At 44.3% G+C, this 13,931-nt stretch overlaps 1 protein-coding gene and 1 pseudogene across 1 annotated transcript in view; both read right to left on the bottom strand.

Annotated features, from left to right (window-relative positions):
- Positions 1 to 13,931, bottom strand: part of LOC137657851 (E3 ubiquitin-protein ligase MIB1-like) — a 421,337-nt pseudogene that overhangs the window by 393,155 nt on the left and 14,251 nt on the right.
- Positions 1 to 13,931, bottom strand: part of LOC137657825 (DNA polymerase lambda-like) — a 91,592-nt gene that overhangs the window by 24,349 nt on the left and 53,312 nt on the right. The window contains exons 6-7 of the mRNA XM_068392388.1: positions 13,812 to 13,931; positions 967 to 1,058 (exon numbers count right to left, since the gene is read on the bottom strand). The exon at positions 13,812 to 13,931 is cut by the window's right edge and continues 49 nt beyond it. Coding sequence (XP_068248489.1) covers positions 967 to 1,058; positions 13,812 to 13,931 — 212 coding nt within the window. The remainder of the gene's footprint in view (positions 1 to 966; positions 1,059 to 13,811) is intronic.

A 13,931-nucleotide genomic window follows, 5' to 3' on the forward strand; every position in this document is an offset into this window, starting at 1 on the left:
GGACGACAGGCACGAACAGACGAACCCTCAAGCGCAACACTATCCACAACACTATCACTCACTTTATCACTTCCCACTGCACTTTTACACTTCAGCTCCTTGACGTCCGCCATGAGCTGGTTACGGTCACTAGCCAGGGACTCAACTCTCTCACCCAGAGCTTGGATGGCACGCATCATATCAGCCATCGAAGGTTCCTGAGTGCCAGAAGGGGGATTAGGAGCAACCACTACAGGGGAAGGAATAGGTTGTGGGGCATGAGGAGAGGAAAAATCAACAGAACGAGATGAACTTCTCCTGACTCTATCTCTCTCTAGCCTACGTGTATATTTTTGGAATTCGATAAAATCGAATTCCGAAAGCCCAACGCATTCCTCACATCGATCTTCCAATTGACAGGTTTTATCCCGACAATTGGAACAAACGGTGTGAGGATCGATAGAGGCCTTCGGAAGACGCCTTGAACAGTCCCTAGCATTACACTTCCTGAATTTTGGGACTTGAGAAGGGTCAGCCATTTTGAATTGGTCAAAGGGGAATTCAAAAACTATCCAAAGTCATCAACAAATAATCCGATATCAAAAAAAGAATGCAAGGATTTATTGAAGAGAAAGCCTGCACAGCGAAAGCTCAAAACTAGAAAAGTGTACTTCACCAAATAGTTGTGAAAACAAATCCAGTTAGCAACAGCGAATTAGTAGGTCTTGCCGGTAGCACGACAGAGAGAAAATTGAGTTCTTTGTTTACAATGAGTACTGGGTACTTGGACGACAGATGGCGCTGTTGAAGTACACCCCCTACCTGCATAGCGATCGCTGGCGGATTTTTTCCGTAGAGTTTTCTGTCGAGCAGCAGAGCTGCAGCTATTATAATCACCGGCTAAGTTAAATATTGAAAAATATACTTAGATTCTGGCCTACACATCGAACTTAATAAAAAATATCCTTTGGTACTAATGTTATTTACCTTTCTGTTTTCCCCAGGGAGTAAACAAACACCAAGGTATTTTTTCTGGTCCCCATTATCTTCTTGGGTCACGAGATCATCTGTCAAAAATCCTGAAACAGAGTTATACATGAGATAATAGAACATACAAACTTTTTCCATACAATAAGTACACTAAAGGTCTACAAAAGAAACTGAATTACATACATACATACATACATATACCAAGGCACTTCCCCCAATTTTGGGGGGTAGCCGACATCAACAAATGAAACAAAACAAAAAAGGGGACCTCTACTCTCTACATTCCTCCCAGCCTAACAAGGGACTCAACCGAGTTCAGCTGGTACCGTTAGGGTGCCACAGCCCACCCTTCCCCGTTATCCACCACAGATGAAGCTTCATAATGCTGAATCCCCTACTGCTTCTACCTCCGCGGTCATCTAAGGCACCGGAGGAAGCAGCAGGGCCTACCGGAACTGTGTCACAATCGCTCGCCATTCATTCCTATTTCTAGCACGCACTCTTGCCTCTCTCACATCTATCCTCCTATCACCCAGAGCTTCCTTCACTCCATCCATCCACCCAAACCTTGGCCTTCCCCTTGTACTTCTCCCATCAACTCTTGCATTCATCACCTTCTTTAGCAGACAGCCATTTTCCATTCTCTCAACATGGCCAAACCACCTCAACACATTCATATCCACTCTAGCTGCTAACTCATTTCTTACACTGAATTATAACAATTAAAAATATGATTATGAAGTATGCTGAGCCTTAATACAGCTTTGGCATTTGTATTATAGTGTAATACACGAATATAATTCATACAACAATAATATCCTTCAATGAAGGTATAAAACATCAACCATAGCTATTTACTTTTTAAGCGACTTAAGAATGTTTAAACATATACCATGCACGATCTGTAAAAAAAACAATTAGGGTACCATACTATGATTTACAGTAGAGAGAGAGTTCAGACTAAGAGTTAGAAATTCTACTTACTTTAAATATTAAAAATGTTTGCAACATTTAAACTTATGCATAATAATGTTGGCTTATTTTTTTCTAATGTCTATGCATAACATTTGCTTGAATACTTCTTTAAATGTTAATATAAATAGATAATTTATAGTTATGTATATACACACTACATACATATGCAACTCTTTATGTATGTATACAGTATATATATATATATATATATATAACGGATTTTGAGCGAAGCGAAAAATCTATTTTTGGGTAAGATAGCCATGTCGTCCTGATGGAAGTTCCTTAAAGGCAGCTTCCTAGGGTATATTACAACTACAGCGATATTCCCAGAGAATTTACCTTCAGGTACCCAGAATTCTAACTCCTGGAGCGAGTATCCCTAAAAAAGACCTTAGGGATATCGTAAATATCAGTGGACGTATTCTTGACACGCCTCATAGCAATCTATACCCCGAATAGAGTTAACACTTCGTAGGGGTAAAATGGCAAGAAAACGAAAACGATAAGAAAGGGGGGAGCCGTTCATAAGGCATCCCTCCTCACCGCTTCGAAAGCGTGCCCTGCGCCGCTCACGGCGCCATCTGTATTCCTTGTAGCGATACACGAGGTGCTACAGATACTGTATGTAGGGAGGGGTCCTACTATCCTTTTCACTCATATTTATTTTGAAAAGGAGCAGGGCGGGTCCATCAGGACGACATGGCTATCTTACCCAAAAATAGATTTTTCGCTTCGCTCAAAATCCGTTTTTTGGGCTCAAGCCATGTCGTCCTGATGGAAGTATACCAGAGCATTACTGTATCTGTGGATTCTCAATACGTGCCGTACTCCTCAAGAATGTTTCTTAGTCAACTCGACTGACAGACCTAAGATGTTACCGTTATACATCTTTTCACTAATCATAAGCCATGAGAGTGCTTCCTGCCCCCTACAGGGAGGAGTCCTACTAGACTCTAGAAACGAACGAAGAGTACATATACCTATGTATGAATCACTCGCTAGCCAGTACCATATAGTGGTCTCACTCTATATGAAGCGAAGTCTTACGGGACTACCGTAACCAAAAGAAAAAGTCCCGACCAGCACCCTGGTCGAAGTAAAAATAGACAAAAGGTTATATCTGCGTAGGATTAAACTTGCTACTACCACCGTCCTCAGAAAGGGGTGGAGTCCTTATTGCTAAGGAAAGTATAAGCCAGTATAATCCAGGCTTTGCATTAAGGAATAGGCTATTATAGATATCCCCGATTAATATACATAGGCTAAATGCTCAAAAAACAATATGAAATCAAAAAATATAGGTGAAGGAGACGCAAGGTTCCCGAGAACAAGTTTATTGAGAAACAATAAATAGGTATGGTCACCATAAATATGTACATATGCTAGGTGGATGACCAACAATTTTCACAAGTACTGTAGTGCATGGATGAATGATTATCTGAAAGAAAACATATGTGTCACTTACACATACCCCGGTATCAAACTTAACGTCCATGTTACCACTTGCTGACAATAGCGTTGGCAAACGCTTGGCACCCTGTCTGTACTTATGTTACCATCACCATCACGTTGGAACAGTCATTGTGGGCTCTGAGAGCCTACACTACCAGTTATATCAACATATATAACTAACTATTCACCCAAGAATCCAAGTCCCAAATGATTCCGCTGTTCCTCGCAGAGTTAAACAGCAGGGTTAACGACGCAACCAACTGCTACCACAGACCTCTTTAGCTGCTCCACTTGCTTAGCATAGTGGCGAAAGAATACCCTGGAAGACTTCCAGCCAGTGTATGAACGAAGGTGTTCAAAATCCATAAAATTAAAGAAGTTTAAAGATGAAGCAACTTTCCTCGGATCATGACCTGCGGGTGAACTGTCAGGATCCGCTCTGCGAATAAAATATGTAATTTTCGCCCTAAGTTGATTTAAAGATAAATTCGAGCCCGATGTTTCTCCTCTGAATAGTTGGCCCCCATGGAAGTCTGAAGTTCTACGAAGATAGACCTTAAGGCATTCTACGGGACATAGAGATGCATCTTCTTTCAGAGGGCAGATTCTCCAGGGACCCCACCTGTTGGTGGGCAACTCGTTCTTAGCGAGAAACGTAGGGTCCGGAAACAGGTTCAGTTCTCCCCCATCCAGGAACTGAACTCGGCCCTCCTCTCTCGAGAGGGCCACAATCTCACTAACTCTGGCCCCAGAAGCAAGGGCAAAAAGGAAGATCACTTTTTGAGTCAGGTCCTTCAACGCACATTCCTCATTATCTAGTAATGAGGCAAAATGAAGGACTTTGTCTAATGACCATGAAATAGGCTTTGGAGGAGCTGATGGTCTAAGCCTAGCACAGGCCTTTGGGATCTTATTAAACATTTCGTTAGCGAGGTCTACCTGGAAGGCATATAGAATGGGTCTTGTTAGAGCTGACTTACATGTAGAAATTGTGTTCGCCGCCAGCCCCTGTCCGTGGAGGTGAATGAAGAAGGATAGGCAGAACTCCGTAGAGATCTCGTGCGGGTTCTTATCTTTGACAAAGGCTACCCATTTCTTCCATGCAGATTCGTACTGCCTCCTAGTAGACTTACACTTGTATTCTTCCAGGAAGTCGATACTATCTTTCGAGATTCCGAACCGTTTCTTCACCGCTAGGGAGAGAAAATCATGAGCTGCAGGGTTCGGGTCTTCTGTAATGAAGCGAAGACAGTCGACTTCTGGACTTGCTGGGACAGAACTGGGTCCGGGAGCGGTAGGAACTTCAGTCGTAGTTCCAGAGCCAGAGGGAACCATACACTGTTCGGCCACTTGTGGGCCACTATTGCTGCTACTCCCTTGAAGGATCTCAGTTTGTTGAGGACCCTCAACATCAGATTGTGAGGGGGAAACAGGTAGATCCTGGACCATCTGTTCCAATCGAGGGACATCGCATCTATTGCTTCTGCCGCGGGGTCCACATATGGGGACACATATTTCGGCAGCTTCTTGTTGTCCTTCGTCGCGAAGAGGTCTATCTGCAGTTCTGGGACTTGACTCAAGATGAAAGAGAATGATCCTGCGTCTAGGGACCATTCTGTCTCTATCGGTGTTATCCTGGATAGAGCGTCCGCGGTCACATTCCGGACTCCTTGAAGGTGAACTGCTGACAGGTGCCACTTCTTCTTCTCCGCCAGTCGGAATATGGCTAACATCACCTGGTTGAGAGGTGGGGATCTCGATCCCCGCCGATTCAGACATTTCACAACCACCTCGCTGTCCAGTACCAACCTTACGTGGATCGAGTGACGTGGGGATACTTTCTTCAGGGTCAGAAGTACTGCCATAGCTTCTAGAAAGTTTATGTGAAAGGTCCCAAATAGCTTGGACCAGATTCCTTGCACTTTTTTCCGATGGGAGTGACCCCCCCACCCTACCTTTGAGGCGTCTGTGTGGATTGTCACTGACGGGGGGGGTGGCTGAAGAGGTAGAGACCTCTTTAGACGACTGGCTTGAGACCACGGTCTGAGAAGAGAACGTAGCCGAAGTGGGACCGGTCTCTTTACGTCCCTTCGCTCTTTCGATGCAAAGGTTCTCCATACTCCCGCTGCATCTTTTAGCTGTGCTCTTAGCACAGGGTCTGTTACTGATGCAAACTGAAGAGAGCCCAAAACCCTCTCTTGTTCGCGTCTTGATATCCTCTCGGAACCTAGAAGTCTCCTGACAGACCCTGCTATTTCCTTCCTCTTTGACATCGGGATGGAAAGACGGTGTGACACTAGATCCCAGTGAATTCCCAACCACTGGAACCTCTGAGCTGGAGAAAGACGAGACTTCTTTCTGTTGATCATGAAGCCTAGATATTCCAGGAACTGAATCACTTGTAGGGAAGCTTGCAAGCATTCTGCTCTGGATGCTGCCCACACCAACCAATCGTCCAGGTAGGCTACTACCTGGAACCCTTTTAGGCGTAACTGTTTGAGAGCTGCGCTCGCAAGCTTCGTAAAGATCCTTGGGGCTATGTTTAGTCCGAAGGGCATCGCCCTGAAAGCGTAAAGTTTTTGTTGTAGCTTGAATCCTAGGTAGGGGGAGAGACGACGACTTATTGGAACGTGCCAATATGCGTCTGACAAGTCGATGGAGACGGTATATGCCCTCTTGGGCAGTAAGGCCCTTATGTGTTGTAACGTTAGCATTTTGAACTTGTGGTTCACTATGAACTTGTTGAGTGGTGACAAGTCCAGAATGACTCTGAGTTTCCCCGAGTCTTTCTTGAGAACACAAAACAGCCTCCCTTGGAACTTGATGGACTTTACCCTCCTGATCACCTTTTTCTCCAACAGATCTTGGATGTACTCCTCCAAAACGGGGGTGGAGTGTTGGAAAAATTGAGGGCACAGGGGCGGAGTACTGTACCAACTCCAACCCAGTCCATTTTTGAGAAGGCTGTGGGCCCAGGGATCGAAGGTCCAGCGATCCCGGAAATACTGAAGTCTCCCACCTACCGGCGACACTTCACTTTGACTGTCCTGCAGTCTTGCCTCCCTGGCCGCGACCACCTCTGAATCCTCGTCCCCTAGAGGGGCGTCTTGATGACCCTCTAGCTGCTCCTCTGGGTCTTGCACGAAACGTGGTCGACTGTCCCTCGAACACGGGATTGAATGCAGGGGAAGCTGATGACATTGCTTGGGGAACCCATTGGAAGGTGGTCGGGGTCTGGGCTACCAGTTGTGGAACCGGAGGCAAAGCTGGCTGTTGCTGCTGTGGTCTTTGCTGTTTGAAGGACTTGGCTGGACGGGAGGAAAACCTTGACTTCTTTGCCTTTCCTTTCGGCTGAGGGCCCTCATCCGGAGAAGACTTCCTCTTAAGGGACAGGCCCCACTTCAGGAGAAGATTGCGGTTCTCAGTGGCGGCCTTGTCCACGATCTCTTTGACCACGTCCTTGGGAAAGAGATCCTTACCCCAGATGTTAGATGAAATTAGCCTCTTGGGTTCGTGCCTCACTGTGGCCGAGGCAAACACAAACTCCCTACAGGCTCTCCTTGCTTTCACAAAGCAATAGAGGTCCTTGGTTACTGTGGCCAGATGGATTTTGGCCATAACCATGAACATCTCTGGCATCTTGGGGTCACTAGCCATCGTCTCCATGTTGGTCTGGAGAGACATCGAGGCTGCCAGGCGCTCCTTTGTGTCCAATTCCCTCCGAAGAAGGAATTCCGACAACTTGGGAAGGTTTTCGCCGAACTGCTGTCCTGCAATGTCGGCGTCTAACTTCCCAACCGAGAAAGTAAGGTGCACCTCCTTCCAGTCCTTGTTATCCATTGGCAATGCCAGCGATAGAGGTTTACATTCCTCCAAGGACGGGCACGGCTTGCCAGCTTCAACTGCCTTGATGACGGCCGCAAACCCCTTTTGCATAAAGGGGAAGGCCCTAGCTGGGGAGGATACAAAGGAGGGGTGTTTCTTGCTCAAGGCGGCAACCTTCGAGTTTGAGAACCCCCTCTCCTTTAAAGCAGCTGTCAAGGTGGCTTGAGCCTTGGAGTGATCTAGGATAATCACTTCCTTTGGTTCCGTCTCCTCCTTCGAAGCCGGCTCCTTCTTCAAACGGACATAGCAGTCCGGGTAGGCCCCTCTACTGGGCCAGAATTCCACCTCCTCAAGGGGAACTGAACCCAGTTTCTCCGACATGACGATCTTCCCAATCGTCATCGGCATGTGCTCGGCATATCTCCACGGGTTGGCATCCGAGCACAGAGGAAGGTCCTTAACGTTGAGCTTCTTTGGAGGTCCACGTGATGCTGTGATCTTCTGCATCTGGAGCTCCAAAGTAGCGGCCTTCTGATTATTCTCCCTCTGCATCTGTTGGATCATACCAACGATGGAAGAGAGAGCCTGTCCAAGCTCTGCTGGAAGAGCGGACGAGGTAGAGGGGATAGGTTCAGGGACCTGAACCGGCACGTCTGATGAAACGGGAACCTCTTCCTCCACAGCAATAGGATCTCGATCTTGCTCCTCGCCCTCTGCGAGGAGATCCTGCTCCGCACGATCAGACAAGTCGGACATCTTGTCGTCCAACTGGATGTCCTGCAAGGCGTCAGCGACATCCTCCTCCACTGGGATCTGGATCAGAGGGATCTCCGGCCGAGGCTGGGGAACAACAGCATCAGGGGAAGCCTTGGGGAAAAGGTATGCCCTCATCTTCTCGTTAGGAAGATAAGGTCCAGTGGTGTTTTTCTGAAAACCCCTTACCCATACACGAAGCCTCTCCCTCGCTGCATCTCTTGACTCCGCCGACCTAGGGGATTCAAAAGCCTCTGATAGCAGGTTAGTACATACAGCACATACCTGCGGATCCCAGTAACGATGTTCATCATTGGAGGCTGCACAAGCTGCGTGCCTCCTACACGAGGTATGTCCGCAAAAGTTCTTACTGCGGACATTGCAGAAGACACTATCACACTTCGGATGCTCCTCCTGTAAAAGAAGAAAAATTTCCATGAATATCAAGTGAATTTTAATTCACATGTAACAAATGAGTATTCACAAAAGAATAAGGGAAAGACACCTACTTGTGAAACCCACACAAACACCTGTGGAAGCCCACCGGCCAAGTCACATAGTTAGTCTTTACTAGAATAACCAGAGAACGTATTTCCAAAGGAAATTAGGTGTAGCTCACACCTAAGGTAAAATAATACCATTCTGGCCAGGAATAAAAGAATTATCTTTTATCCTTGTAAGGCGACACCAGGTGATTATACCAGTAACACAAGTAAGATAGAAAAGACAGTGTTGTAACCTACTACATCATGAACTCCTTTGGTTGAATATACCACCAAGAGAGGACTGATACAGTACCTGAGGGTGGTGTGCCAGCCGGCTACTGCCGCTCAGCACCCCCCCCCCTGTTTTGGAAAGGTAGATCTCAAGTACACAACATCAGATCACCTTTATTGGGGAGAACTCCAGAACCCATGCCTGAACCGGCCGGCAGTGGTTACCAGACCGTAGCCACCCGGTTTGCACTGAGTTGCCGGCCATCATACTTAGTGGCCGGCTGACTGGGCAGTGTCGCGGGCCGGCCGGCAGCAGTAAACAAACCCTGCCGGCTAGCCCCCACACACTAGGCAGCACTCGGCTGCCGGCCCCACTTGTAGTGGCCGGCAGATGAGCAATAGACCGGCCGGCAAAGGTATACACCCAACGCCGACCGACAGCAAGAGAACTGGAGAACACCCCTCCCCACCGACAGCCGGCCTGTAGGCCGGCAGACGGCAAGGACAACACATACTAAGACAAAAGAGTGAGTGCCGGGTTAAGAGACTATAAGTCTCTGAGCCCGGCACCCGAAAGAGTGCCGAAAGGAAGGGGAAGACACTAAGTCAAGCTTCCTAACCGCTGCCTACTGAATTTTCAGACGGCAGCGATAGAGGGACCAAGAAAGGACCGGGCAGCACTCACAGTAATGGTCTCTGCCGGTCGGCACACTTTGCCGGCCGACAGGAGACCACGTCAGTTCCTCATCCCAACCTAGGCTAGGCAAGGATGCAGACGACTGACACAATGAACGGAAAAAGAGAAGGGAAGGACAGAGGGTCCTATCCAACCTTACCTTGGTTAAGGGTCATTCCAAACTAAGACAGTTCATCTCAGTAGAGAAAGACCCGAGAGGGAGGCCGGCACTACTGGCTGCCTCCCACGAACCACGGCAAGGAAGGAATTGCCTTTCCAGAAAAGGGAACATATCCCGAGACCGGAACGGCAAGGACAGTCTGATGAGTCACCGAGTAAAGGGATCACTACTGGAACCCAACAAGGTGGACTAAGGGGGGAACCCTTAGTGCCCGAGTCAATCGGCAAGGGAGACTCTGCCCCATGCCAGACAAACCGGGCTCAGACTAAACACTGTTGTACTGTCACCCTCTGAACCAATACTGTTGGAACGGGAAGGTACAGTACTACCCCAGCATAGATATATTTGAAGATTAATTCAAATAAACCACTAGAGTTAAGCCTAAGGCTTAAACAGAGGGAAAGGGTTTGCCCCTTCCCCTAAGAGAAGGGAGCAAACGGGGAACAGATAATATTATAATGACCTAAGACAACCTAGCCTAGGCACTAAGAGAATCGATTACCTAATTCACCGAAACTCATATCAATACTATCTTGGAAGGTACTCGAAAAGGACTAATATGTATAACGTTGCCTAACGCTTAAAGCAATAATTTCACATTTGGAAGACTAATTATCATGCAGGAAGTACATAGGCCAACAACTAGCCTACGAAGACTAGTGTTGGTAGCCTTGGTAATTTCGCCAGGCACATTACTATCGCATCATAACAGAATTCCTAAATAAGCTAAGTAGCTAATATTTAAGCGCAAAGGGGGGCTGGGAACGTCGCTCTTGCTAACAAATAAATCCTATTCTAGCGAGCGACAGCATCCATGATGCCTCCAGCAGGCAACAGCTCTTGTATCAAAGATAACTCTTTTAATAACTTTAATTTTAACCAAGAGCCTACATTTATACATAAAAGAAATAATACTCAACTTATCCGAGGCAGAAGAAGTTGGAGAAAGCATTATGAACGAGAAAATTCCAAGATTAGGTAGTAAACAGGGAAAATACACCGAGTCGTAGAGCTACGCAAAAAGGAATACAGATGGCGCCGTGAGCGGCGCAGGGCACGCTTTCGAAGCGGTGAGGAGGGATGCCTTATGAACGGCTCCCCCCTTTCTTATCGTTTTCGTTTTCTTGCCATTTTACCCCTACGAAGTGTTAACTCTATTCGGGGTATAGATTGCTATGAGGCGTGTCAAGAATACGTCCACTGATATTTACGATATCCCTAAGGTCTTTTTTAGGGATACTCGCTCCAGGAGTTAGAATTCTGGGTACCTGAAGGTAAATTCTCTGGGAATATCGCTGTAGTTGTAATATACCCTAGGAAGCTGCCTTTAAGGAACTTCCATCAGGACGACATGGCTTGAGCCCAAAAATATATATATATATATATATATATATATATATATATATATATATATATATAATGTGTGTGTATGTATATGTATATATGTGTATATATGTGTATATATAAATATATATATTATATATATATATATATATATAGATATAGATATATACATTTATATATATATATATATATATATATATATATATATATATATATATATATATTTATATATATATATATATATATATATATATATATATATTTATATATGTATATATATATATATATATATATATATATATATATATATATATATATAGATATAGATATATATATATATATGTATATATATACTATATTTGTGCATGTATTGTACCACTATATAAGCGTAAGGGAGATGTGCATGAGTGTTGTAATTCAAGAGGTATTAGTTTGTTGAGTGTAGTTGGAAAAGTGTATGGTAGAGTATTGATTAATAGGATTAAGGATAAAACAGAGAATGCAATTTTGGAAGTACAGGGTGGTTTTAGAAGAGGTAGGGGTTGTATGAATCAGATTTTTACAGTTAGGCAGATATGCGAGAAATATTTAGCAAAAGGTAAGGAGGTGTATGTTGCGTTTATGGATCTGGAGAAAGCATATGATAAAGTTGATAGGGAAGCAATGTGGAATGTGATGAGGTTATATGGAGTTGGTGGAAGGTTGTTGCAAGCAGTGAAAAGTTTATACAAAGGTAGTAAAGCATGTGTTAGAATAGGAAATGAAGTGAGTGATTGGTTTCCGGTGAGAGTGGGGCTGAGACAGGGATGTGTGATGTCACCGTGGTTGTTTAACTTGTATGTTGATGGAGTGGTGAGAGAGGTGAATGCTCGAGTGCTTGGACGAGGATTAAAACTGGTAGGCGAGAATGACCATGAATGGGAGGTAAATCAGTTGTTGTTTGCGGATGATACTGTACTGGTAGCAGACACAGAAGAGAAGCTTGACCGACTAGTGACAGAATTTGGAAGGGTGTGTGAGAGAAGGAAGTTGAGAGTTAATGTGGGTAAGAGTAAGGTTATGAGATGTACGAGAAGGGAAGGTGGTGCAAGGTTGAATGTCATGTTGAATGGAGAGTTACTTGAGGAGGTGGATCAGTTTAAGTACTTGGGGTCTATTGTTGCAGCAAATGGTGGAGTGGAAGCAGATGTACGTCAGAGAGTGAATGAAGGTTGCAAAGTGTTGGGGGCAGTTAAGGGAGTAGTAAAAAATAGAGGGTTGGGCATGAATGTAAAGAGAGTTCTATATGAGAAAGTGATTGTACCAACTGTGATGTATGGATCGGAGTCGTGGGGAATGAAAGTGATGGAGAGACAGAAATTGAATGTGTTTGAGATGAAGTGTCTAAGGAGTATGGCTGGTGTATCTCGAGTAGATAGGGTTAGGAACGAAATGGTGAGGGAGAGAACGGGTGTAAGAAATGAGTTAGCGGCTAGAGTGGATATGAATGTGTTGAGGTGGTTTGGCCATGTTGAGAGAATGGAAAGTGGTTGTCTGCTAAAGAAGGTGATGAATGCAAGAGTTGATGGGAGAAGTACAAGAGGAAGGCCAAAGTTTGGGTGGATGGATGGTGTGAAGAAAGCTCTGGGTGATAGGAGGATAGATGTGAGAGAGGCAAGAGAGCGTGCTAGAAATAGGAATGAATGGCGAGCGATTGTGACGCAGTTCCAGTAGGCCCTGCTGCTTCCTCCGGTGCCTTAGATGACCGCGAGGTAGCAGCAGTAGGGGAGTCAGCATTATGAAGCTTCATCTGTGGTGGAAATGTGGGAGGTTGGGCTGTGGCACCCTAGCAGTACCAGCTGAACTCGGTTGAGTCCCTGATTAGGCTGAAGGAAGATAGAGAGTAGAGGTCCCCTTTTTGTTTTGTTTCATTGTTGGTGTCGGCTACCCCCCCAAATTGGGGGAAGTGCCTTGGTATATGTATGTATGATGTATACTATATTTGTATATATATATATATATATATATATATATATATATATATATATATATATATATATATATATATATATATATATATATATATATGTCATTCTCATTGTGTGTCCTGCCCCTGCCCATTTCTTTTTCTTACAATTTGTTAGAATATCCTCTACTTTGGTTTGCTCTTGTACCCACATTGCTGTTTTTCAGTCTTAGTGTTAATTCCATAATCATTCGTTCCACAACCCTTCGACAACAGTCATAATACAGACTGCTGATGAAAATCATGCAACAACCTAGCAAAACTATAAAAAATATAAAAGGCAAATAAATCACCCTTTTAATAAAACAACACCTATTTCACTACAACACATAATAGGAAGTAACATATACAGTCAATTCTTTGTAAAAATTAATAATTAATGAGTAAAATATGCTACAGAGATAAATACATACCCTGCAAGCTAGACACTATATAAATGATACTGTGTGAGACTCCCAATAAAGAAATAAAACTAAAACTGAAATAATGTAAGAGAAAATAGTAAATAATAGTTTCCCCTAAAAAATTACTGTCCTGCCACATTTCAAGAGTGCAGTTTGAAAATCAAAAAACCCATTCTCAATGCAAGATCTCTTATTCTTCGTATCTGTATATAATACATATCAATAGCTACACTCCTGTGTAACAACCTACAGAGTTAAAACAATAAAAACTTCAATGTCCCCCATTTCCAACTGATGTTGACAATCAAATGCAAATTAGTTTTGTATTTCTGTATGTACATTTGTCCTGCTTTCAAAAAATTAACTAATGCATTGTATTTGCAATGAAAGGTTCAATGTAATGGATCAACTAAATGAGATACATCCTCAAAACTGAATTTCTATACAAAACAACACTAAATAAATTTAACCTTTAATACTGTTGTGTATCATGAAATGTTTAATATATTACCTGTATTCCTCAGTTTCTCTAAAATTGGCTTGAAAATCATACTGTGTGAATGACCATCAGGATGGGTGATGAGGATATCTACATCACCGCAACTTGGTTTCCCTCTACGATATGATCCAC

The sequence above is a fragment of the Palaemon carinicauda genome, chromosome 1 (assembly GCF_036898095.1).
Source record: "Palaemon carinicauda isolate YSFRI2023 chromosome 1, ASM3689809v2, whole genome shotgun sequence".
Classification (NCBI taxonomy): Eukaryota; Metazoa; Arthropoda; class Malacostraca; order Decapoda; family Palaemonidae; genus Palaemon; species Palaemon carinicauda.